Genomic DNA, 25,672 nt, shown 5'->3' on the forward strand with positions numbered 1-25,672 from the left:
TCTTTAAACCATTGAATTTTGGGATTCTCTTTGGAACAGTAACTTAGAAGCCCCTCTCCCTACAACTAATACAATCGCCTCTCCAGAAACAGAGACACTGTGTTGCCATGGCCTGAGGTGGCCATCCTAGGGCACATCTTCAACCATGGCATGCTGATTCTAGCAAAGGTGACCATGGTTCTAGATTGGAAATTCCTCAAGCCATTGAAGAAACGAAGCAGTTCCCAGATTTGCCCTGGTCTGATTCCTGTCTTTCCCAAACCGCCCCTTTGATTAGCCTTCTGAAAAAGAGCCTCCTGTTAACCTGGAATGGTTGGAGCCATCATTCTGGGAAGGTTTCAGACCCTGGCCCACGATTTATACTAAAGACAGATGCCTCCAATGTTGAGGTGGTACTGCTTTGTCTCAGAATCTGGAAGCACTAAGGCCCTAAAATCTTGCATTTTGGCACTGGTACAAGAGAAAAAAAAAACTCTGGTATACTACAAAAAAGGGGGGGGGGGCGGCTAGCCAGTTAGCTCACCTGGCTAGCGCGCAGCCTTGTAACACCAAGGTCACAAGGATCCCTGCACCAGCCAGCTGTCAAAAAGAGATTTTTGATGGTTCATACCGGCCAGCCACCGAAAAAAAAAAAAAAAAAAGAGGCACCTATGGTAAGGCCATTTTCTAGTCTTGAAGGCCAACCTGGCAGGGACCCCAATACTCCATGATCATACAATTGAATTACCAGAGCCTGAAGCACCTCTGGGCCTCTTGAGCACTGAGGCAGGGCAGGTGCGGTGAGTCCTATTACTCCAACACTTCAATTTCAACCTCTCCTTTACCACAGAGAAAGAACTGCCATGTCAATGCCTTCCTGGGGAGCCAGAGCACCCAGGGACTTCAGATACCACCTGAAGAAATCCACAGCCAGGCAACCCCACTTAGACCTAGAAACTGTTACCCAGAAGCAATGGTACACACCTCTAAGCCACCAGGAGCTCCATCACCCAGACAGCCCCAAAGGCCAGTGCAGAGGGGCTGCCTTCCCGTAGACATGGTTGTTTGCCCTTCTTGATGAGGCCAGATTCGTGCCTCTGCCTGTGTCCATATTCTCCAGAGGCCTCCAGGGTCCTACCAAGGTGATTAACACATTCGTTGGAACTTCTGTTGGCCCTGACAACACTCACTGTGCTCTGCCATGTGACCCCAGACGAGTGACAGGCACCCTGAGGGCAGCTGCATTCACTCTTCTCTCTGGGCACCTTGCAGGATGGCCTGTGTTAGAATTAGTTTCCAAGCTCCCCCTATGTCTGGACCATGATTTGTTTATTTTGTCCATTTTTCCATTCAACAACATTTATTGAGAACTTGCTATGTGCCCTGGGGTACTGTTGTATTATCTGAGGATACAGCACTGAAGAAAACTAATGAAGTCTCTGTGTCTTTGGAGCTTACAGTCTAATGGAGAAGGGAGATGATATAGACATTCTACAAAATACCACTGGTACTCCTCGAAACTGTGGAATAATATTTTATTATTTTTTTATTTTTATTTTTTTTTAAAAGATGACCGGTAAGGGGATCTTAACCCTTGACTTGGTGTTGTGAGCACCACGCTCAGCCAGTGAGCGAACCGCCCATCCGTATATGGGATCCGAACCCGGGGCCTTGGTGTTATCAGCACCGTACTCTCCCGAGTGAGCCACGGGCCAGCCCGTGGAATAATATTTAATGATAATTTTTTTAATGATAATTTTTAAAAAGGTAAATAAACACCAAGTTCCAGGATTTGATCCATGTTACCAGCCAGCTGCCAAAAAATAAAAAATAAATTAAAAATAAAAAAAGTAAATGTATATTAGATGCTAATGAATGCTGTGAAGAAAAAGCAAGGTCAGAGAGATGAGGTGCTCTTTTAGATAAGGTGGTATATTGGTCCACTTCTGTTGCTTATAACAAATACCTGGAACTGGATGATTTGTAAGAAAATGAAATTTATTGCTTACAGTTTTGGAGACTGGGAATCCTAAAGTCCAGGGAGCACACTTGGTGAATTCCTTGCTGGTGGTGACAGTGACCCGGGATCCCATATGGTAGGAGACAGTGGAGCAGAGAGACGGACAGACTCTTTGTGCTGCTTATTTTAAAGCCCTCAGAACCATGCCTGATCACCATTATTAATCCATTCACTATGGCATGGTCCCACAATCTAATCACCTCTTCCAGGCCCCACCTTTCAATTACCAAAATAGGATTTTCTACCCTCAACAGTTACAGTGGGAATTAAACTTATAATATATGAACTTTGAGGACACAATTCAGTCAATCCACAGCACTCTTCCATTCTTTAGAGCAAAAGTGTGTTTTAATGTTCAGTTTGGAAGGGAAGAAGCTAGATGTGGTCCTGGAACTGTCTTGCACCTACCTATAAGCCCATCCAGGCATCAGTCTTCCTGACCTCCATGTTGCTGCAGATAAACAGATTTAACACAGGTTCAGAGAGCCCAGGGAATACGTGTTGACTCAAACCTCATTCTTTCTCACATATTTCACACAACTTTTCTGTTCATTAAAAAAAAAAAAAAAGCCATTTCCTGATAAATAAAAGATGCCAAAAATCCTTTTGCAAAGTCCCAAGACTTCCTCTCTGTTCATCAGAGCCACTTCTCAAGCAAGAATTCCTTATACCCAAATATTATAACTACGTGTTAAGGATTTGTCCTTCCATGAGATAGCATGAGATTTCTCCTTGGTCTCATGACCTTCTGGATAGCATGTCTTTGCAGAAAGCCAAGGAAATTACCTATTTCTCTTATAAAGGGGCAGAGATTTGGGAGACAGACCAGGTCATTCGAATCTTGGCTTTACCAACAATTAGCTGTATGTCTTATGAAAATCACCTACCATCTCTAAGTACCAGTTTCTTCATCGATTTCAGCCATTTTCAGTCTTTTTGGTTTTTGGGTTTTTTTAAAGCAGTGGAGACGTTTTAAAAATGAAACTGCTGGCAGAACTGTACTTAATGTATAAATAGATAAAAGAGGCCGAGGCTGGCCAGTTAACTTAGTAGCTTAGAGTGAGGTATTATAACACAAGGTCTAGGGTTCAGACCCCATATTAGCCAACCACTAGACGTGTGTGTGCGTGTACACACACACACACACACACACACAGACACACAGCCCAGCTCCTGTTGAGGGAGAGCTTGGAGAGCACAGAGTACTGCCGACTAGGCCTCCCCTTTACTTCCCTTGCGTGTTATTTTAGGCAGCCCCCAGAGGATCTCCATGATTGGGAATTTACAGGACACTGTTTGAAGACCATTGCACTAGCCCAAAAGAATTGGCACAACTTCACCAACTTGGTCTTGATCTCTCATGTTCCAATCTTCACGGGTCCTTAGGTGCCAAGGGCCATATGGCAACCTCCTAATATTTGGGCAACTGGGAGCCGAGAGAGAAAGCCCTTCTGCATCTCATCTTGTCCAGTACCCTAGTTTTTATTTCCAACGTAAGGACTTACTGGTTTCCCATGTGATCGACACCAAGAATAACCTCACTCCTCATGCTTTCTGTTTCCTTGGGAAGACCTCGACTCTTGGCATTTGGGTAGCAGTGATGGGAGACAGCCAATACTTCACAGATAGGTATTTGAGGAGTACCTGAAGAACTTCACCTGTCAGAACTTCCCTCCCAGACAACTGGTGGTGTCAAGGCTGGGCACGGAATGGAGTAGGGCTGGTCTGTAACTATATGGACCAGGAGGCAAAAAAAAAATCTAAAAGATCTAATAGCACTCCAAAAAATGTATCAATCCAAAGGAGTGAGGCAGAGAGGCAAAAACCACCTAATGAGATTACAACCAGAGTCAGGAAGACGGAACTAGCTGATCAGGAGCAGACGAGGCAGAGCCTAGACCTGCTCTGCCCAGTATGGTAGCCTTTAGCTACGTTGGGCTATTGAGCACCTGAAATGTGGCAGCCAAATTGAGATGCACTGTTAAGTGTAAATATACACTGGATTTCATAGGCTTAGAACAAAAAGAGAATGTAAAATATCTCATTAATAATTTTATATAGTGGGCTGGCCGGTTAGCTCCGTTGGTTAGAGCACAGGTTATCGCACCAAGGTCAAGGGTTCAGATCCCCATACTGGCCAGCCACCAGAAAAAAAAAAAAAATACACACACGCACACACACACACACACAAAGGATGGGAAATGCCTTTAACTAGGTAAGTTGCTGCCTTGAATAAAGTCCGGGTTATGCCACTGGGAAGGAAGAGGAGAATGAATGGTGGAGTATGCAACACATTTGTATCCCTTGAGTATGAGCTGATGACCCATATGATTCTGAAAAGACCCAAGGAATGGTCCTGAAGCTTCCAGCCTGTGCTTGTGGATAAAAGAGGAACCATAGAGCATTTACCCTGCAATGATCTCCTTCTTGGCTTTACAGTAATGGAGGGGGCATAGAGTAAATGAAGTCTATGCACAGGGGCAGATTGGAGACCATGTCCAAGGCAATTCTACCTCAGTGGCAATCGGGGGATTAGGAGTATGTAGTAGTTTCTCATGCCCATTCTCAGCTGGCCAGTTGCTCAGTTGGATAGTGTGCAGTGTTATAACACCAAGGTCAATCATTTGGATTCCCATACCAGCCAGCCAGCAGGAGGAAAAAAAAAAAAAAAGATTTCCATCTCAAAGAACCCTGTCCTCAACGTGAATTCTCAAGTGGATTAACTAATGGCCCTTGATTTATTGATATGTGACATTATAACAAGAAAAGACAAATGTGAAAAATGGTAGGTTCTTATCCCACTATGTTTTCCCCTCAATGATCCTTTCCACTTCTATGATTTTAATTGTCATCTCTGTAGAAAAGATTCATAAATCTTTATCACAACCCTCTTCTCTACTGTCAGCCCCTGGGTATTTCTCTTTTTTTGGTGGCTAGCTGGTACAGGGATGCAGGCCTGTGACCTTGGAGTTATAAGGCTGTGCTCTAACCAACTGACCTAAACAACCAGACAACAACCCCAGGGTATTTCCAAACACACTGGGTACCATGGGCTGGCCGGTTAGCTCAGCTGGTTAGAACACAGCCTTGTAACACCAAGGTCACAGATTCAGTTCTCGTTACTTGCCAGCCACCAAAAAAATAACCGCACTGGATATCACTATAAATACAAATACTCCAAATTCATATGACCGAAACAAAACTCACTATCTTCCCCCACAAATTTACTCTTTCCATATAAGAAGGCAAGCTCTCTATATCCTAAGGACTCCCTGTGTCCTTTCTTTCTCCTCTTCTTGGAGTGAGCAGTACTGAAGCCATGTTGGGACCTAAAGCTGCCTGGGCTGCAGAGGAGGGGAGGATTTTATAAAGAACAGTTTTTTTTCCTCTCCACTCTTTCTTCCCAGCCCCTGACTTTCTTGTCTCACTTGCTAAGTAGGAAAACAGGGCCCAGAAGCTAATTAGTACTCTGCAAAGCTAACAGTTCTTTCTTTGAGACTTGTAGAGTTTTGAGAAATGATCAAGGCCAAAAGACTGAAGCTGACCTTGGGCACCAGCCAAGTACACCAGCGCAAATCAAAATCTTGCAGGGCCCTAAGATAACAGCAAAGATGAGAACAGAAACCAGATGAGGCCTTGGCAAGACCTTGTACCTGACCCATAGAAATGGACCCCTCATAACTCACATCTCCTGCTCTCCTGCTTTTCACCTCCCACATTCCATTCCCTCAACCCTTCCTTTAAAAACCCCTCAGTAAATGTAAATCTTTGAGATGAGATAGCCCTACCATTTCCTTCAGCTGAATACATCTGCTTTTCTAACACTAACCGTTTGACTTCTGAGTTTTTTCATTCCTTTTCAAGGTGGTGGGCAGCCGGACCTGAGTCCGGTAACACTCTTCATCTGTCCCCTTTCTCCAGCCTCACAACTGCCCCCTTGGTTAAGCACTCTGTTATTGCAGTAACCTCCTCTCTAACTTCCCCATTTTTTTTTTCTGTCCTCCAGTCCATATTCCACGCTAGAGCCAAACTATCTCATTAAAAACAGAAGTCCGGTGTTGCTCCTTGCTTAAAAACTAGCTAATCACATACAGAGTATAACCCAAAGCTTTTTAGCAGTTAAGGCTCTTAACAATTTTCTAGACTGGCTGGTTAGTTCAGTTGGTTAGAACGCTACCTTCTAACACTAAGGTCAATGGTTCAGATCCCAGTGCTGGCCAGCCACCAAAAAAAAATTTTCTAGCTTTTGGTGGTCTAGCTTCATGTCCCATTTATGTGCCAGGCATTATGCCACACCTCTTCCTTACACCCTAGTAATATCAACTTCTCACCCTACCTGAAACAAGAATTTCCTACCCAGATTCCGGCATTTATATTCCAGAGCGACAAGCAAAAGTGTAATGTGCCTTAGTGGAGCTATGCAGAAGTGCTATGGGGGCCCAGAGGAGGGGCAATCATCAGCCTGCACGTTTGGGAAAGAGGGATCTCTAAGCTTCCAGGGTGAATTACTAGGTGAAGTTAAAGGGGAAAGGATCAGCAGACAGAAAGGCTAGGAGATGGAAGGAGCGTAAGGGAAGTTTTCAGAGTGTTTAGGATCACGGTGTGGTTTAGCAGAGCCTTGTAAGTGGGGGAGGGACGCTAGGTACAGGTGGTTCTTTCTGCCCAGCTAAACTGTCAAAGAGGTAGTGGAGCAAATTAGGGGAGTGGCTTCAAAAGATTTGCAGGACAAAGAGATCCTCTGGAGTGCGGAAAGAACCTTAATGCAAGGTTTTGTCGGTAATTTAGGAGGGAAATGCCTTGGGCAGGAACTGGGGCACTAAAAGCTATGCTTCAGGGCTGGAGGGGAGAGTGAGAGGCTCCCAGATAGAATCAATGAGTTGGAGTTAATAAAGCAACGTGTGCTTGTGTTTTGGGGGCTTGGGGTGTGTCAAGGAGGAATCTGGATTTTATGTGTACGGTAAGAGTATAGTGCTTACCTCATTAGATAAGATGTGTGAAGCTTCTTAGTTTTAGCACCTGGCGCATGGCAGGTTTTCAAGGGGATTTAAAACTGACACATCATTTTCAATAGGTTGTATGATATAATCCTCAGAAAAAGTTTGGATAGATAGGCAGATAGCTTACAGATGTTAACATTGAGGCCCAAGCCTTTCAGATTGACAGTCAGGTTGAGATTCCAGACCAGAACTTCTGACCTGAGACCTCCACGGCTTCCAGTGCGCCTTGCTGCAGTTGGAAGAACTTCCAACTGGAAATTCCCGTTACTGAAATTCTTTTAAGATGGGTATCTTGAACTTGCCTTCCCAGAAAGATTCCGAGAAATGAAAGACTGGCTCAGTATAATGCTAATTGCAATGATAATGGTTCTACTTAACAGAACCTTCCCTAAACCACTCCTGAAAGGACAATTGGCTAATCCAGGAATTCACTCTTTAGATAACCTGGGGTGGGGGAGGGAAGGAGAGAGGGAGAACCTTACAGTTTTAATAAAAACCATTAACTTCAGCTAATAGCAATAACAATGGAGGTGCCTGGTGATTGTGGGCACTTAAATTGTAAATGGGAAACGGGAGGGCACCTTGGATTTCCCATTGTTACATGCTAATGAAGTGGCTGTACTCAGACAAAGGCGGAAGGGGAAATTGGTCAGGGCGTGGCCTGGCCCCACACTGGGTAAGAAGTCTGTGCAGGATGCTGGTGTCCTGGGCCCAGAATTAGGATGTCCTCCTCTGCAGTACTTGGCTTTGTGTTCCTACACCTCCCTGGACCTGTTTCTCTCAGTAAAATATGTATGATCAAATCCAGGGGTGGCCATCACTTGCCATTCAACTGGCAACCAGATAGTTGGTCATCTTTTTTTCTAGTCAAACTGAAAAGAACTGAGAAAGATGACTTGTAGTTTCCTACATGCACTCTTCAGAGACATTTTCCTCAAGCACCGATGTGCGTGGAATCTGTGATGGTATCTGTCCGGGTGTCTGCCCTCAGCGGCTTGCACTGGGGTAGGAGATAGGACATGTGGGCAGACAGGAGGCAAAATGTGATCAGCATAGGAACAATACAATGTAACAGAATGAGACACGTCACAGGAATCCCATAGCAAGAGCTGAGTAGAGGTGGGAAGAGCTACGGGGCTGGACTGGGAGGCTTCACAAGGATGTGATCTTTGAGCTGCAGAGGTTCCTATACACACACACACACACACACACGCACGCACGCACTCACGCACGCACGCACGCACGCACGTGCTCTCTCTCTCTCTCTCTCTCACATGACTTTATAAAATACAGATTCTCTGGCCCCTCCCCCAGAGACAGATTTTGTACGTCAAAGATGGGGGCTGGGATTCTAGTAAGAAAAATATCAGCAGCAGAAAAACAAACTGCCCAATGCCCAGTGGCTCTTTTCTTGGGGGTGGGCAGCTGGCCGGTATAGGGATTCAGACCCCCTTGACCTTGGTGTTATAACTCTGTGCTCTAACCAACTGGGCCAACCAGCCAGCCCTGCCCTGTGGTTCTGATAGTCAGCCAGGTTTGGAGCCCAGGTGGAGGGCCAAGCCCAAACAAATAACTCAGGGTATTACAACAGAGTGGCGTAACAGAGTTGTTAGTGCTCCGGGGAGCTGAGGGGTTTGCCCAGTGGAGCAGCAGAAGGAGGTAGGGCCAGGTCTTGGAAGTGCGAGTGCAGAGGCCCAGGCCAAGGAAAGACCATGCTCTGCTCAAGAAACTGAAGGTGGCTTGTATTTGGTGGAGCACTTGGGGAGAAGGGTGGGGGAATATGAGACTGGGAAGGGGAAGTAAGGGACAGATTGTAAAGGGCTAACCTGAATATTGTGCTAAGAAATCTGGACTTGATGGCGGAATTACTGGCGAGCCAGCCAAACTTTATTTATGCATGAGACACCTTGATAAAATAATAAATGAGACAGACTTTCTCTCCAAACAGCTTTGACTGCTGTCAGCTTGGTTCACTCATTCAGTCAATGAGAAGTTCTTGTGTCTTTTATCTGTGTTATTTGGGGCTTTGAGGAGACAGCAACATATCTGTCCTCAAAGAGCTTACATTTTAGTGGGAGAGACAGATAATAAATAAGTGAAATAGAAGGTGTGTCAGATGTGTTACGAAGAACAATAAAGCAGAAGAGGGCACCATGGAGAACCGGGGAATGGGGCAGAAGGTACAATTTTAAATTGGATGGGCAAGGAAGGTGTTACTGAGACCGCAGAAGTCCGTTTGCTAGCCAATAATTGAGAGACAAGAGTTGGGGGCCAGCCTGTGGCTCACTCAGGAGAGTGTGGTGCTGACAACACCAAGGCCACTGGTTCAGATCCCGTATAGGGATGGCCAGTTAGCTCAGTGGCTGAGCGTGGTGCTGACAACAGCAAGTCAAGGGTTAAGATCCCCTTACCAGTCATCTTTAAAAAAAAAAAAGAGTTGGTATAAGGAAAAGTATCCTTTAATCAGGAAGCCAGCAGCCTGGGGAAATGGTGCACTTATGTCTCAAAAACCATCTCTATCTCTTGCAGGTTTGCCAAAGGGCTTTATAGGGAAGAAAAAAAAAAAAAACTTTTGGTGGAAAGTTGATAAATGGTGACCAAGCAGAGATGTGCAGACATGCTTGAGTGTTTCAGATAAACATCAAAGAACTTACCGAGTGGGAGCTGACCAACATCATACTTCATTCTCCATGGGTTCAGTTCCTGTTATTCTTAAATAAGATCAGGTTAGTAAGCTAGTAAAGAATGGCCATCTGGGTTAATAATTTTTCTCTGATTATTTTTGTACAATGTGAGATCAAGAGTCATTGCATTCTGGCAATTAGCTGCAGGCTATGTGGTTTGGGTTACAGGAGAGAACAAGTTTTTAAATTCAAAGGTTTAACAAAATGGTGTCACTTCTGTTCAGGCTGTTACAAAGGCTGCACTGAGAAGGTGATATTTGACCTGTTAAGCAGATGAGGGAGGGAGTTTTGGGGCTAAGCAGAATTGTGCAAAGGCCCTGAGGCTGGTGTATGTCTGGTATGTTCAGGGAATAACCAGACTAGTGTGGTTGAGCTGCAGTGAACTGGAGGCAGAGAAGTAAAAGACCCTAGCAGAGAAGGGCAGAGGTATGATCAGACATGTAAGGTCCTGTAGCCATTGTTGGCATTTGGTTATTCCTCCCTTCTTTCTCTTGAATAAATTCATGAATAATGCAGGATAGCAGAATGTAAAGAAGCTTGTTTTCAAAGTTTCTCTCACTTGTACTATTGAAAAAGCTTTTTCAATAAAAAATAAACTGGACTCCTTGCATCAGTCTTGCCTTTTTCTGATTTGTCTTCCTTGCTGCTCTGTGACATATTTCTAAAATGCTTGTCACATAATTGCTTAAAATCCTTTCAGTGGCTCCCTGTGGTCTCTACACAATAAAGTTTCATCTCAGGCTGACATACACAGACATTCATGATCTGGCATCTTCTTAGCTCTGTTAGTTAGGATTTTTGTTTACATAAGCTACTATAAGTTAACTTAAGAAAAAAAAAAAAAGGAAATTTGTTATTAAGGAGAGAGGAATGTCTCATGAACCTAGTATCTCAAGAAGGGACAGAAATCAGGGTGCACTGGAAGGTTGTAGAAGCTGTCTGTCTGCTTTCCCTTTCTGCCTCAGCATTTTCCTCATCTCTCTGAGGAGTAGCCTTGTTGGAGCCTGTGCAGACAAGATTATGGAAGGAAAAGGAGGAGCAGGTCGGACACCCAAGAGAGGTAACAATCTCTGGACTGACAAACTTGGCTTCAGAAAATTCTACTCTGTAGTTTTGTGTCTATGTCTCTGGTTTTTAAATTTTCTCTTAATTTTAAAAAAAAGGTTCTGATGAAAATGTAATACATTCTTTTTATTAAAAATTTCAACAATGTGGAAGTATACAGAAGAATATTGAGTTTTTTTTTCACATACCTCTTTCTCCCACCCCTGGAGCTAATTACTGATGGGCAGAGAGCTTTCTAGCCACTCTTCTACGCATTTAAATGCCTATATAGTCACACTGCAAATATCTAATTTTTGGTTTTTCCTACATGAAATTGTACCAAATGTGTTTTAATCCAGCTTGCTTTTTGAAGTTAATAATGTATCTTGTAGCTATTCTTTTGGTAAGTATTTTTCTAAATTTCTTAGAAATTTAAATTCTTTTGGAAATATCCAATCTTGTCTCTCAACAAATACATTAAAAAATGTGTTTCTATACTTTTGTGTGTGTGTGTGTGGTTGGCCTGTATGTATACTTCTTTCAGGAAAGAGAATCAGGGTCCCTCTATTTGCATTGCATTGTTGTTAGCACCCAGAAAGAGCTGGCAGAGGGAATTCAGGGCAATATCTTTGGGACTATTTAAAATTTTGGTTGGGCCGGCCCGTGGCTCACTCGGGAGAGTGCGGTGCTGATAACACCAAGGCCCCGGGTTCGGATCCCTAAAAAAAATAAAAAAAATAAAATAAAATAAAATTTTGGTTAATGCTTACACCAGCATTTCTTCTCAAGTTACTTAATGTCTACATATTTTTTTTTTTTTTTTTTTTTTTTTTTTTTTTTTTTTTTTTGTCTTTTTCGTGACCGGCACTCAGCCAGTGAGTGCACCGGCCATTCCTATATAGGATCCGAACCCGCGGCGGGAGCGTCGCTGTGCTGCCAGCGCAGCACGCTACCGAGTGCGCCACGGGCTCGGCCCAATGTCTACATATTAATTGATAGTTAATTTCTAGCTAATCCTTCAGAGGCCTGGGAGGAGTACTAAATATTGAGTATATAAAAGCTGAGAGGCTGGCTGGTTAGCTCAGTTGGTTTGGATCTCCATAATGGCCAGCTGCCAAAAAAAAAAAAAAAAATTACCAAAAAAAATAAAGGTTTGGGCAATCTCAGCCCTCAGATTTTTTCAAGTGTGGTTGATCCCAGGTTCCTAAAAATCTCCAATTCTTGTAATCTGGAAGTCTCACAAGCCTGAATACCTCTTCTCTCCAGTTCTTAATCCTAAGTAATCGCTTCTGTCAAGAGCCCCAAAACCTTCATTGGCTTCTTCCTGACAAGAATTTTCCTGGTCTGGGTGACCTCATCCTCCATGGTCTATATGAGGCTTTAGACAGCTGGGATTTGTGAAGCACCACATTTTGTCCTCATGGCCAACACCCAAGAGGGGTCCTGAGGCAATAATACTGACCCTCCTCATATTTGGATAATTTCTGTCTTTCCCAAGATAAAAGAGAATGGAACTGAAGCAATAAGCTCTAATTTACCCTTTGTCTTCTCAAATAATTCTCTCTGTTGAATTTAAAGGTAAATCTTCTAGGGAGCCTGGCTGCACCTTAGGGTAGCTATGTTTAAGCTCACAATCTATTGTTAGGTCTGCAGGTCCAGAAACTTTTTTTTTTCTCTTTTTAAGGCTGGTCAAGTGAAGCAGTGGGGGAAATTTGATATATATTATGCCAACCTCACAGAAGACTGTTGCATAAACCAAAATGCCAACTAGTTATTAATTATCAGTCACTAGTATTCTTCTTAAATACAAATACAATCATGTTGGCTCACCATTTCCTTTAGGCCCTGTAGGATTACGGTCAAAACTCTTTAGCCTAGCTTTAGGAAAAACAAACACCATTTTCATGTCCTCTACTCACAACAGAACACTTCTGTAACCATATATGAGGTTTTTCTTCTCCTACACCAATCTATTCTCCAGCAGACACCAACTGGGTGTCCTATAACTCAATTCAGTTCTAGCATGATCTACCTGGAGATAGCATCAGATCCTACAGGTTAAAGGATCAGTATCACAAGACTGTCCCCACTTCTGATGCTAATTGCAAGCCCCAGGTTGTGATTTGTGCTTCTGACTGACCAGTTATAAATTGGGGTTCCCAGGACACCCCCCTTGGGTTCAGTAATTTCCTAGGATATCACAGAATCCAGGGAAACACTTTACTTACGTATACCAGTTTATTATAAAAGATATTATAAAGGATAGATGCACATGCAGATGAAGATATGCACAGGGCAAGGTATGGAGAAGGAATGCGGAGCTTCCATGCCCTTCTCCAGGCACACCACCCTCCCAGCACCTCCACATATTCAGCAACAGAGAAGTTCATTGAATCTTACTGTTCCAGAGTTTTTATAGAACTTATTCTCTAACCTCTCCCCTCACTTTCCCACAGGTTGATGGGTGGGGCTGAAAATTCTGATGATCCTCTAATCACTCGGTCTTTCTGGTAAGCAGCCCCATTCTGAGTTTATCCAGGGGCTCCACCCTAAGTCTCCTCATTCACATAAACTCGGGTGTAAAATTGGCTCCATGAATAATAAGAAACTTATTCAGGAAATTCCCAAGGCTTTAGGGGCTCTGTGCCAGAGACATAGGATAAAGACCAAATATATTTCTTTTTTTTTTTTTTTTTTTTTTTTCTTTTTTTTTTTCTCTTAAAAGATGACCGGTAAGGGGATCTTAACCCTTGACTTGGTGTTGTCAGCACCACGCTCACCCAGTGAGCAAACCGGCCATCCCTATATGGGATCCGAACCCGCGGCCTCGGCGCTCCCAGCGCCACACTCTCCCGAGTGAGCCACGGGCTCAGCCCAGACCAAATATATTTCTTATACCACATTGGCATTTACGGCCTTTATACCTGGCCTTTACATCTGTGGGAAGTTTACATCTATGGGAAGGTGTGCATCTAAACCAACTAGAAAGTTGGTTCTCATATGTCACTCATGTTCTTTCTATATGCTTCTCCCTCTGTCTGGAATGTACTTTCTGACTCTTTACCAGGTAAGGTCCTTGTTTTAATTGAAGGTCCAGATCAAATATCACCTTCTCTCAAAGCCTTCTCTGACCAGTCCTGCCCCGACAGCAGACCATATCATATTAATTGCTCCCAATTCTGGACTACTATGGCCCTTATTTTATTAGATTATAACTAATCACATACTCACACTTGCCTCTTCCATTAGATGGAACTCCTCAAATTCCAGAACTCTATGTCATCTATCAAGATAACCCAGACCAAACACAAGAATCTCAATAAATGTTGAACTGAATTTATGAATTTGTATTTTCTGCAATTATTTCTTTTTCATTCCTAAGTTCCTATAAAAGCTAATTTAGGAAATGTCAGCCTGTCTGAGCTGTCCTTAGGGGAAAGGAGGAAAAGGGCACTTGTTCATGCAGGAAAAAGCACATTCCTGGGGGCCAGGGATAGTGACTGCTGTGGAAATGCAAGTGAGGGACCCCACAGGGAGGGAAAGAGGTAATGGGAAAAGCCAGACAAAATGACAGCTATTTCTGTTTCTTTCTTCCTGAGATTTTCCTTTTGAGAGCTCTTCTTTTCTCAGATCTGGAGTCTTGGATATTTTAAATAAAGGTGCTGCTCCCTGCATTGTCTCTGTGAAGGGTCTCCTCTACGTTTGCAGCAGTGGTGGGAGGTCTGCTTCCTGATTGGGATCTGTCTCAGGTGGGTGGGGAATAATCAAGAGGAGAGGATTGGTTCATGGTTGCCCAACATCCCACCACCCTCCTTCCAGCTGATCGAAAGGAAAGTGTGATGATGTGGGCAAGTGCAGTAGAACACTCTTTTGAAAGGAGGAAATGGAAGTCTCTGGGGAAGGAAAAAGCAGCAAGGGGCATGAATTCAGCCTGACTTTGTTCTGGTGTCTCCCAGCATCCTTCCCACAGTGGCTGTCAAGCCATTTCTCTGCCTCTGTGCCTCCCCTCCCTTATTCCTACTTCTGCAAACCTGTAGATCTACTCCAGAGAGGAAGCTGGGAGCTGACAATGGAGAGAAGCCACAGACCAGGAACCCTGGCCTTCCCCCATGATCTAGATGGTGTTTACCAACTCCCCAGCCTTGAAGTCATTTATGGTGCTCCCTGCCTTACTGAAGAAAAATGGATTTTACCTCAGTTTCTGATTCCTGTTTAAATATTTAGTTTAATCAGCGCAGGCCCAAGTGCCTTTTCCATTTCCCCTGGTGCCTGGGAGCCATGCTGACACCAGCATCATAAATAATGCATCCAATCCCAGCAACATGCCACTGGCTGGGAGTCACTCCATCCCTCAAGTCTCCAGGCTGCCCTCTGTTGCAAATGCTTGGGGTAAAAAAACTGGGTCAGGATTGAGAAGTTAGTGTTGAGCCCTGAAGGCTTCAGCTTTAAGGCTACTCCTGGAGGGAGTCATTGCAAAAAGCAGTCTGCACTGCAGCCCAGATCTGAGGGGCCAGTGAGGGGGTGTGAGGTAGGTGTGTATTGGTGGGGGAAAGTGGGAACATCAACGCCAGACTGTTCAAACTCTGCCTTTGGGGTTGCTCCGACCTGGAGGGGAGACTTCAGGGCCCCTTAGAAAAGGTCTGACTTAGGCTCTGTGTGAGTGTGTGTGGAACAGAGGACAACAGATTTCAGGAGGCAACTGAGTTCAAGGGCAGAGGAAGAAGGACACTCTGAAATACTGGAACTTTCTCCCCTCTGCCTCCATAATTCTAGCTCCTAACATGGGCTCTACCGTTTATTCCAAGAACACAGTCCAGATTTTACCCCATTATCCTAGAAGGCTGGCGGGGGGCGGGCGGGGGAGGGAGTCAGGGCTTCCAGAGGATGGACACTTTGTTTCCCCTTACAGAAAGGAACCAGTGATGAGATTTGGCTGGACAGGTCCTGGGTGTCCTTTGTCAAAACCTTAAAAATGTTAAACTGCCTCCAGGTGTCCTGTCTTTGGAGCCGTGTCCTCAGTGCTCTGATCTGTGCAATTAAACGTCAAACATTGCGTTAGTTGCCAGTAATGATATGGTCCTGGCCCAGTTTTGTAAAAGCAGCTCCTTGGGGCAGTTCTCTAATACTCACTCTTTTTTCCTCCCAAACTTTGCAGAGATAAAAGGAGGCATAAACAATGATTTATTTATCCAGAAGTTCAAAGTTTAGCTTTGAGCTCTCCACCATTTTCAGTCCTTTTTGAAATCAAGAGTACAAATAAACTTCCCTCTGTCTCTTACAGAAAGGGCAGCTGCTACAAACCTACAGATAAAGGTAAAAGGACTTGATGAAAAGAGCAAATTCTAGTCTTCATCCCTCAGCATGGTGGGGAGTGGGGGGATCCTTGAATCTGTTATTGAACTTAGGTCTGGCTGCCTGCGCCCTTTTAAAAACAAGCCATTGAAAAGTCAAATGTTTGTGAGAATGGAAGTCAGCTTTTATTCAGGAATACCGGTGGCCTGAGCTAAACCATCTCTCCAGTCAAACCTGAAGGAGAACGGCCAGTCTAAAGCTATCTCAAAGACTCAGATTTACTGAGGGATTTTTAAAGAGGAGATTGAGGGAATGGAATGTGGGAAATGAAAAGTTGGAGGGAGGGGAAAGTGAGCCATAGAGGCTCCATGCAAGGAGCCAGGTGCAAGGTCTTGCGAAAGCTCTGTCTGGTTTCCGCTCCCATCTTTGCTGTTATATCAGGGTCCTGCTGAAGGGGTGGAATCAGCATAGCTTTACTGATATGTTCCTTGGTTTCCCAGGGTCTGGGTTGTATGTACAAGTGTGCAGCTTCCGGCAGGCTGGAAAACAAATTTACGTTCATGTAAATAATGTCATCTTGCCCCATAACCAAGGTTCAAAATATCAAATAACCATGGGAAAAGAGGGAACTCAGAGAAATGCATGCCAAAAAACAAAAACAAAAACAAAACTGTGTCTTTTTAAAATCTTTTAGAACCCCTGTGTTTTTAGTTCTCAACATGGCTTCAGTTCTGCTCACTCCAAGTCCCCCCTCTCTGTTCTTTGAGTTATCTACTCCATAGAATATCTTTGGCCAGGACTGTATCAGCTCATTTCAAGCGGCGTAGGACCTGGAGAATCAAGTAGCATCAAAGGAAAGATGGCAGGGAAGTCGGTCTCCAGTGGCTACCACCATGCCAAATCTAGTGGTGGATTTGTTGCTCTGTTTTGTTACAGTTGGACCCCTCCTTTTTTTGATTGGCTTCTGGAACCTGTACTCCTCTGGCTTTCTCCTACCTCTCTTATTGTTCATTCAGACCCCTGTTGTGGCTCTCTCCCTCCTGATCACTACAGGAGGAGTTCTTAATCTTGGCTGCACATTAGAATCACCTGAGGATTTTTTTTCCACTGGAAACCAGAGTCTGCTCCAAAATAATTAAATCAGGGTCTCTGGAGGTGGGGCTTGGCATTGTAGCAGTTCTCTTTGTTCAGCCAGAGTACAGAACCAGTCTCTGCTCTCAGTGTTGGCTTGCCCCAGGGATCAGGCCTCTGCCCTCCTCTCCACCCCACTCCCTCCCTCACAGGTGATCTCACCAGTCCCCAGCTTATTGCAGGACTGTGCAGGGGTGGCTCCCAGATTTGCATCTCCAGCCTAGGCCTGCTGAGCTCCAGAGCCCAGATCCAGTGCCTATTGGCAGTATCTATTTAACCCTCTAAACAGATGTCCTTAAGAACCTGGAAGTACTAACACCCTCTCATCCCCTACATCCAATCCTTCAGTAAAAACTGTTGGCTCTATCTTAAAAATATACCTCCATTTGCCACGGCAGCTCCCATTCTACTCCATGCCTTTGTTACCTCTCTTCCTTGACCTATGTTAGTCTCCTAGCTAGTTTCCCTGTTTCCATTCCCCATGGTCCATCCTTTGCACAACAGCCCTAGTGATCTTCTAAAAACATAAATCAAATCTCCATCACTCCATGTTTAAAACCTTCCAAAGGCTTCCCATTAGAATAAAATCCAAACTCTTCACCATGGCCTACCAGGCCCTGCGTGATCAAGACCTTGCTCACTCTTCGACCTTATCTCCCACTGGCCTTCCTTTTTAATGATCAGGTCAAGCTGCTTCTTGATTTGGGGAATTTGCACTTGCTGTTCCCTCTTCCTCGAATGCGGCCTCCCAAATGTCCCAGGGGCTTACTCCATCTGCTCATTTAGGTCTCTTTTCAGTTCTTACCACATTCAAGTAGACCTTTCCTGATCAACGTTATTACTTCTCATTCTCTTATCCTGATTTACTATCTATCATTAATCATTCTATTTGGGGGTCGGGGGGGGCTGGCTGGTACAGAGATCAAATTCTGGACCTTGGTGTTATCAACATTATGCTCTAACCAACTGAGCTAACCAGCCAGACCTCTATTTATTGTCTGTCTTCCCCACTAGAATACAAGCTCTGGAGGAGAGGTACTTTGTCTATCTTGTTTACTGGTGTATCCTCAATGCCTTGAGCAGTGCTCAATATATACTTGTTGAATGAAAAGGGCATTTTTGTAGACAGAAGCCTTATATTCTTGGTAGCCCCCACCCCCACCACAGAAGCATGGATTGGCATCTGAGGAGTCAAAGTACTTCCTGACAAAGGAACCTGATTAAGTCATTAATTAGTGTATCGTCCTATTGATTATCCACTGCTGCTAATGGGAATGTGTGATACCTGTCAGGTGTGCTGAAGAAAAAACGTTGGGATGCTTCCATTGGCCCTTAGCTGAGGTTATAGCATCTAGGTGTTCTTTTCTTTTAGCACTAAGCCAACCATGTCACCTAGAAGGAGAGACAAACCAAGGTGAGATAAACAAATCGAGCTGTTTCAAGGGATTGAGTAGGATTTAGATGAAGTAGTTTTGGGCACCCTTCCTTTTCTGTGTAGTTCTCTTATTCTCTTATTCTGTTTCTATGTCCCTTAGTCTCAGTATGTAGTGCTATCTGTGTTTTCTGGCTGAATCTATGCTTACTTACAATTGAGTGGTGGATACCATCTGTATTAGGTCCCTAGGGCTGCTGTAACAAATTAGCACAAACTAAGTGGCTTCAAACAACAGAAATTTATTCTCACAGTTCTGTTTGTCAGAATCTTGAAATCAGGGTGACAGCACAGCTAGTTTGTTCTGGAGGCTCTGAGGGAGAATCTGTTCCATCTCTTCCTAATAATTGGTGGATGCTGGCAATCCCTGGTATTCCTTGGCTTTTAGCTGTGTAGCTCCAATTTCTGTCTCTCCTTCCAGATGGCCTTCTCTTCTCTGTGTTTTCTCTTCTGTCTCTTATAAGAACACATGACATTGGTTTCAGGGCCCACCGTAATCCAGGATGATTTCATCTTGAGAGTCTTAATTACATCTGCTAAAAACCTTTTTCCAAATAAGATCATATTCACAGGTTCTGGGTTGGCATATCTTTTAGGGGAGGAGGACCACCATTAAACCCATTACACCATCTTAGAGCAAGAGGGTGAGGTAGGAATTAGACAGATTTACTTTTTCTGGCTGTGTCCCTTCCCTACTCCTGCTCTTTCCATCTTCCCTCACCTTTCCCACCCCAGTTGCTTTTCAGAGCTAGGAGAAAGGATTGAGGGTTGAGACCACACTCTCTACCGATGCTCCCCCAAAATTTTGCTTGCTGGCCCATAAGATGGTCAGCCCTGGGCAGTCTCCTTGGCTTCACTACCTGCCTTGAGCAGTGACTTGTATGGCTCTGTCCATGCCCTACCTGTTTGCACATTTGGACCTGGACTCTGATCTCCTGAACCTGACCTGCTAAACCTGTTTCCATGCAAACTGAAGGACTCAGGGAACCTGCTTCTTCCCCTGGGGCCAGGGTTTGGCTTACTCTTTAGACTAGATAGGCTGGTCTCTGGGCCGATGGTGACACAGAAGAGGATACTTCCAGTTCAAATCTCTCTCCTAAACTCCAGGCCTGTTCATCCAACTGTTTCCCACAGAGGAAAAATCTACCTGGATGTTTCCAAAGGCACCTCAAACACAACGTGTCCAACACTGAACCAGTCCATTATCCCATTTCCCCCAACTTGCCCCTCCTCCTGAATTTTCTAGTCACTAATCTCTCCTTACCTCTCTCCACCCAGCTGCACATAAGCCTTGGCACCACCCTTTCACTCCGTGCCTCCCCAAAGCCATAAGATCCTATAGCTCCTACCTCCTAAATCTTTCTCAAACCTATCCACTTTTCACAACCCACTGCCCTTATCCTAGACTTGGCTGTCACCCCTTCTCAGCAACCTCTCAACTGATCTTCTGGTCTAGACTCTTCACCCTTTTTAATCCACTCTCTGTGCTGCAGGCTGAATCATCCCTACAAATACTCCCATTGCTCCTTAGGATTCTTTTCCCTGACCCTACACCCTGTCCTGCACATCCATATCTCATTCAAATCCACAGTAGGCAAAAAAAGGAAAACACTAGGGTAAATTAGGTTAATCATCTGGGGGCCCTGCTTGATCCCATTATGACTTCCACTCCCTTTTCCACTACCTGTAGGTCATGTTGTCATGAGAGAAGGAACCTTCTTGTGAATACAACCAAATGGCTGAGCTATCTCCCCTTGTAGGGCATAAAGTAAGTATGGGATCCGAAAACATATCCAAAAACTGGGATCTTCTGGGATTCGTCCTGGACCTCATGTTTTTAGGATGATGGGATGGATGGAATTAGAAGCTCCATGACTAGAGAAGCTTTGGAATTCCCAACTCTGGCTTTCTTACTCTTAGGGGCTGCTATGGGTTGAATGTGTCCTCCAAAATTTCATGTATTGGAAACTTAATCTCCATTGTAACAGTGTTAAGAGGGTGGGAAATCCTGTTATGGTAATCTAAACTTGGGGCCTTTAGAAGGTGATTGGATTGTGAAGACTGTACCCTGTTGAATGGATTAATCCCTAGAGGGTTTAACAAGTGGTCATGGATGTGGTTATGCTGGCTTGGAAAGAAGAGAGAAGCTTAGGGCTGAGCCCGTGGCGCACTCGGTAGCGTGCTGCGCTAGCAGCGCGGCGACGCTCCCGCCGCCGCGGGTTCAGATCCTATATAAGGATGATCGGTGCACTCCCTGGCTGAGCGCCGGTCACCGGAAAAAAAAAAAAAAAAAAAAAAAAAAAAAAAAAAAAAAAAAAAAAAAAAGAAGAGAGAAGCTTAGCTCTCTCTTGCTCAGCCCATTCTTGCCATGGGACACCCTGGTCTCCATGGGACCCTGTAGAGTCCTACTAAGAAAAAAGCCCTGACCCTGGACTTGGACTTCCCAGCCTCTGCGCCATAAGAAATAAATATAAATAAATAAAAGGTATTCTGTTATAAGCAACAGAAACAGACTAATACAGGGGCTCTCCTGCTTTTATTCTTGCTGTCATATGCCTACCTTTTCTTGGGATACATTCCTCAACCTCGCAGGACTTTCTTAGAATATGAGACAGAGTGGCCTTTTCTAAAGAATTTTAGTATATAACAAAATAAGTTAATGAGAGGGGGAAAAAAAGAAAGAGAAACAAATAATAGAAAACACAAACAAGATAAAGTCCCTTATCCAAAGCCTGGCCTCTGGTTTCAGATTAATTACATCATAGACTCTCAGGCTTCTTTCCTGGGGCTCTACATCACAGAGCTCCCAGACTGTGGCCAGCACAATCTTCTTTGTTTTGCATGTATAAAAACTGCATCCCTAAGTTGAGACAAAAACCAGCTTTCCATCTCATCTTTATCTTTCTTGCAGCATTCACATCTTTTTGGCTGACTGGTAAGAAGCTGGAGACGGACAGTGGGAACATCCCTTACATGGTTCTTTAGTCACAACAGCGGTGCAAGGAAATTTTGCCCATGGGAGATCTGGATTTGCCTTGTTTCTGGCATGGTCTGAGAGACACCTCTTCCTTAGTGATGAGGATGGCTGGAGTAGAGAAAAGGGACCTAACAAATATGAAGCTCTCAACATCTGCTACACACTTTTTATATTTAAATTTTACCACAAGCCTTTGAGGAAGGTATCAATCACTAGTCATATTTTGTAGAGCTTGAGACTCAGAGGGGTTAAGTAACTTGCTCAAGGTATTATAGTTAAACAGCCAAACTAGGAGTGAAGTTTGGGCTGATTGATGACAAGTTTGTGATCTAAATCATACAGCCTAAGAAGGGAGAGATGCCTTTGCTTTCTTTGAAGGTGCAGGCTTTTCCACCCTTCTTTTACTGGTTGGAGGATTTCTTTAAATGTACAAACATTTGCTGAATTCCCTTATGTGCAAACTTCTCTGGTATTAGGATGTATAAAAATTTCATAGACAAAGTCCCTGCATTTGGCTCTTCATCTGATTCACTAACTATACTGAGTCTATCATTCATTAACATTTCTCTCAGATACTGAGCCCCTACTGTGTAGAGGACACTGGCCTAGGAGCTGGAGATGGAAGAGGCTAAATATATGGAATCTAGAGTAAGGAAAAGTGTTCCAGGTCCCAGCATCATCATTATCCCCTGCTACTCACTCCAAGTCTCTGAGGCCTTTCACAGGGAACTGACTTCTGGATAAGGCTGTTCCAAGGGGAGAAGGTGGGTGTGGGTGTAGGGAGTTTTCTTGGCATCTTTCACCCATTTATTGTGGTTGGGACAGTAATCATAAACACCTGGTAAGCAGCACAAAGCCAGGGAAAGAGACAGGCAGAAAAGGAACTAACACAAATACAGAAATATTTTGAAGGAGGCGAAATTGCTCATTTATTTAAAAATAATGGAAAAACACCCTAAAGCTGCTGATCCGTTTCTTTGCAGTTGATGGCTTACAGGTGGCCTTTTCACTTGGAGAAAAGCTTCATGGCTCAGAGCATTCTCGGTCAGAGGAAAGGTCTGAATTATAATCCCAATACTGCTGCCAGTTTACTGTATGACTCTAGGTGAATTACTCAGTCTATATATGTGTCAGCTCAGAAATGGAGAGAGTGGTGTCAGATATGTCACAGTATGTTTTTGGTAGGATCTCCAGTAAAAGGATTATAATAAACAACAGCTATGCAACGTGTATAACAGAACACTTTTGCTTTCTCTGGGTGTGAAAAGGTGACAGTGCTCACAATTTGACACATGGCATAAAACCCTGGGGAATCTGAGGCTTTTTGGGGTTAAAAAGAAAGCAACAGACACCTGTTATTTGCATAGTGCTCTATGCTCTCTGGTTTACAAAGCATTTTCAGATATCATCACAACTGATTCTTACCACACCTGTGACATGAAATTAGTGTCCCCATTTTATAGATGAGGAAACAGGTCACAGAGTCAACCTTCAGGCAAAGGTTTTTTTAATTTTATTTTTTGTCTTAACTTAGCTATCCAGAATATTTTTTTTCACTTCAATACTTTGTGACAAGGGACCATCATAAATGCCATTATCAGACAACCAAAACACAACCTACTTTTCTGGGGATACCTCCTACCCTTGCACAGACCTCAAACCCAGAGTAAGCAGCACATAGCTGTATATCACCAGACACTCTAAACAACCCACAACAGTAAGGAATCATCTTCAAGTTTATTATGCAACAATGTCTGGGAGTAGTTTGGAATGGATTGGAGTTTAGAAAGAAAGTCATTTGCGTTCATTTGGGGAATAGCCAGCTAAGATTCAACTTTGTTTTTTTGTTTCTGCAAGCGTATGAAGGCTGTGAAAACAGGGTTTGTTTAGAGAATTAGCATGGGAAAATAACCATTTAAAAGCTTTGGGCACAAACCAGTTAACTGTCCATCAACAGTAAGCTGATTGATAGTATCTCCTCCTTTGGGCGGGGGTTGATGGTCAGCTGTAGGGCCGTGTTGCTCCACGGACAAAGGAAGCAGCCCCCATCCTCCCTTCTGAAGTCTCTTTTCCCATCAGAGCACACTTGTTTATAGGACCTGTCTAGAGGTAGGGCCTCCGGGTCAGGGGAGTTGGTTCTGTTGAGCACCGTTTTGGGGTAAACGATGATAGACCTGACAATGCTGTTAAGGTGGACTTGGAAGGCAGCAAGTTCTTCTAGCTTTGTACCCGGCCGGGTCTCTGACTGGGGAAGCCGTACGCACCTGGGGGCTTCCTGGCCCCGGGGCCCACCGGCTCCAAGCCAGCCTCCTTAACCTCACCGCGAGGAAGGCGCCCTGCTGCCTGCGCTTACTGAATCCAAGAGTGACTTGAGGTCACACATACAGGAACAGAAGCAGGGAAGCAGGACCTGTCTCCGGGTGGGCAGGTGACGATGTACCCTGGGTAGGGCGGCAGACCCTCCGGAGAGGTTGAGCCCCTGCCCCCACCCCGACTCTCTAATAGCCCCAAGTCCGCATTTGCGAGTGCAGGCTTCTGCTGTGGCCAGGACCCCTAGGGTCCTCCACTTCAGCAAGGCCCCCGAGCTCCCCCTCCCTGTCCCCTCCCCTCTAATTCCCGCGGGCCCCGCAGCGCTCGGGCCTCCCTGGGCCTCCTCCGGGCCGGCCCACTCGGCTCTGCTAGCCCGGCGCTGGGGGCGGGCACCAGCCCCCACCCCTCGGCGTCCCCTCCCCTTCACTTCCCCCTCCCCTCGTCCCCTCCCTCTCCTCCCCCCCGTGGCGAGGCGGCGGCGGCGGCGGCGGTGGTGGAGGCTGAGGCTGAGGCTGAGGCGGCGGCGGCGGCGGCGGCGGCGGCGGGCGGGGCTCGGCTCGGGCTCCGCGGGCGGGCGGGCGGACATGGCGGCCAACATGTACCGGGTCGGAGGTAGGAAGGCTCGGCCCGACCCGGCCCGTCTGGGAGCGGGGTCCGGGAGTGGGGGTTCGGGGCGAGCGCACGATAACTGCCGGGAGCCCCGGGCGCCCGGGCTGAGGGAGGGGGCGGGGGCCGCCGCGGCTCCCCACCCCCACCCTTCCCCTCCCCCCACGGTGGCCCGCAAAGGGCCGGGGCCCACCAGACCCCCACACCCCGCCCGTATTTTTAGGGCCAGGCCTCTGCTGGGGGATATGAATTATCAGACGTTCCCCACTCCATGAAACACCCATGGGGCTAGAGCCCGTCGAGCCCCCTAACAGGGTGGCCTTTTCCTCGCGTGGCTTCTTAGCAGTGGGGATCGGAGAGGATGGAGGGACATCGCCCTCCTCTACTCCTCCCTTCAGTGGGAGTGTGGGTGGGGGTGGGCGCGATGGGGCCCAGTCAGGGGCACCGCTGCCCAGGCCTGTGTGCTGGGCCAGGGCCCTGTACTTCCCCTTCCTCGCTCCCCCCTGCCGTTTCTGGTCCAACCCCCCAAGAATGGGGCTTAGCGGGGTCGGGGAGCCGCAGCCAGAGGTGGGGAGTTGAACTCTGCCTGGACGTTTGCTCTGCTGTCTGCCTCCTTCCCAGCCTTCTGCAGAAGAGAGAAATAAGGTCAAACAAACTTTCTCCCTACTCACGACGCCCTCCCTCTTTCCTGGTAAAATAATAATTCAGATAAGTGGCGTGTTTGTGTGTGAGCCTTGCTCTTCCTTCTCTGCTCATTAGCTGAGCTCCTGATGGATGGTGGTTGGGAATGGCCTGGCGAAATGAGGCACTTTGCAGAAAAGAGACGGGAAAGAGCCACTAAGACAATAACCGTGCAGTCCAGCCGCTCAAACACACAGTGGGAACTTTCCACTGAGCTATTAGATGAGAGGAAAAGACATATATGAAAAATTTTCTCTTTTTTGTTTCAGTGCTTTCTTTATAACAAGACCCTAAATGGATTTGGATTAAATATGATAAAAGGGTAAAAAAAAAAAAAAATTCTGATATCACCCCTAGAGTGCTCTGCCTCTCAGAAAGTGACCCCCTTCCCTCCCTCCACCTCCTTTTCCCAGGCAGACCTGTGGAAAGTTTGTCAACGTGCTTCCTCTTACGTGACCTGCTCACCTGATTTTTTTTTTTTTAAAAGTCAGTGATTGAAATGTAGGTTGGGCTGTTAAA

The 25,672-nt window shown here is 45.4% G+C and overlaps 1 protein-coding gene across 3 annotated transcripts in view; it reads left to right on the top strand.

Moving 5' to 3' along the window:
* The first annotated feature begins 24,449 nt into the window (after positions 1-24,449).
* The window catches only part of MTA3 (metastasis associated 1 family member 3), a 139,434-nt gene continuing 138,211 nt past the window's right edge, over positions 24,450-25,672 (top strand). For all 3 annotated transcript variants that reach the window (XM_063077954.1, XM_063077955.1, XM_063077956.1), the window contains exon 1: positions 24,450-24,478. In XM_063077954.1, the coding sequence (XP_062934024.1) occupies positions 24,451-24,478 (28 nt within the window). In that variant the 5' untranslated portion in view covers position 24,450. The remainder of the gene's footprint in view (positions 24,479-25,672) is intronic.

Source organism: Cynocephalus volans, chromosome 14, assembly GCF_027409185.1.
Source record: "Cynocephalus volans isolate mCynVol1 chromosome 14, mCynVol1.pri, whole genome shotgun sequence".
In the NCBI taxonomy this organism is placed as follows: Eukaryota; Metazoa; Chordata; class Mammalia; order Dermoptera; family Cynocephalidae; genus Cynocephalus; species Cynocephalus volans.